This window comes from Pygoscelis adeliae, unplaced genomic scaffold (assembly GCF_000699105.1).
Source record: "Pygoscelis adeliae isolate BGI_AS28 unplaced genomic scaffold, ASM69910v1 Scaffold197, whole genome shotgun sequence".
NCBI lineage: Eukaryota > Metazoa > Chordata > Aves > Sphenisciformes > Spheniscidae > Pygoscelis > Pygoscelis adeliae.
In genome coordinates, this window is record NW_008825105.1 from 2,880,249 (window position 1) to 2,881,688 (window position 1,440).

At 64.0% G+C, this 1,440-nt stretch overlaps 1 protein-coding gene across 1 annotated transcript in view; it reads left to right on the forward strand.

The window, feature by feature from the left end:
* The window catches only part of FANCE (Fanconi anemia, complementation group E), a 21,511-nt gene extending 20,851 nt beyond the window's left edge, over positions 1–660 (forward strand). The window contains 2 exon segments of the mRNA XM_009327474.1: positions 53–166; positions 501–660. Of these exon segments, the coding sequence (XP_009325749.1) occupies positions 53–166; positions 501–660 (274 nt within the window).
* Positions 661–1,440: the final 780 nt, after the last annotated feature.

Below are 1,440 nucleotides of genomic sequence, written 5' to 3' on the forward strand. Positions count from 1 at the left end.
CTGCCGCTGGCCCATGGGGCACGGCACAGCACCCAGTCCTCTCCCTCCCCAGGAGCGAGTTGGACCTGCAGGGCCAGGGCAGCACCGTGACCAGGGAGCCGGCGGCCGAGGCAGATGGCAGAGGCTCAAGTGCAGGGGACGAGGAGCCGGAGCAGCTTGGGCTGACGTGAGCAGCACCCTGCGTGTGCCCAGCATCCCCCCTGCAGCTGCTGGACTCTCTGTGGTCCCACGGTGGCCAGCATGTGGGAAATGGGCTGGGGGATTAGGTGGTGGAAGGCTGGGATGTTGCTTGGCTGCCCCAGCTCGACCTTGCTCTGCCTCAGTTTCCCCCATGCATTGCGGGTCATGTGTGCCCTCCCCGGGCTTGTTGCATTTGGGTTTGCAAAAGGGCCACTGAGGTTTGGGGTTGAGTTAAACACCCTCCTCATCCCCAGCTGGGTTGGAGGTGGGACTTGCTCTCCCTCCCCGATGACGAGTGTCCCCGGTCGCCTTTTCCCCAGGTCCAAGGGGTCCCCGACGGAGCTGTGGCGGCCATGGCTCTTCCTCCCGCCGAACTACTGGGTTTTCTTCTGGCTGCTTCTCCTGAGCATCGCCTTCCTCCTCCTTGTCCGCGTCCTGGAGCTGCAGCGGCTGCAGCCTGCGGCATCACCCAAGGCCTAGCCGGAGCGGGGAGGGGGAGGCGGCCGGGGGGCACCCGCTCTCCGTCGCTGCTCCTTCCCTGCGCCATAAAACACTAAAACCCTAGAATAATAAAATGGGAGGAAAAATGCAGGAATTTTAATGCTGGAGCAGGGGAGAACATCCTGTGCTAGGATCTGAGGTTTGGTTGGAGCCACCTTACAGGCGTGAAGGGCTCAGTCCTCATCGATGCTATGAGTTTGCCTGTTCTCTTGGCACACCGAGGGGTGCAGGGATGGCACCGCGCGTCCCCCTGTGCTGGGGACAGAGACCGGGCTGCCCACGGCCGGTGGGTTTGTGTTAGAGCCGTGTCCCACTGTGCCGGCCAGGCACCCTTCACCACGGCACGTCCTCGGTCCCTGCTGCCTGGGGAGCTGTAATTAAGATCTAATGCTCGTTTGCTGCTTCCCCGGGGGACGAAGCTGGGGCTGGAAGGAGCGGGTCAGTGTTCGGACTTTCCCATGGCACCACAAAGGGCTCACAAACAGAGGGAGCTGTTTCCGACCACTCCGGCACCTGGGAAAATTGCCTGGTTTGACACAGACGCCCCGTTTCCGTGTCCGCCCCGGCCTCTCGCGGCCCCAAAACGTGGGTGGGCTCCACTGCGCCCACACCCAGCAGCTTTGCAGAGGGCTGGCGGGCTCGAAACACCCCAGCCGAGCTGCGGGGGGGCCGTGGTGGGGGGGTTCTGCACCAGGACCCCCAGGAAGAGGCCCGAGGGGGCCACAGGAAAGAGGGATGGAGGTGCTGGGCTGGCGGGCT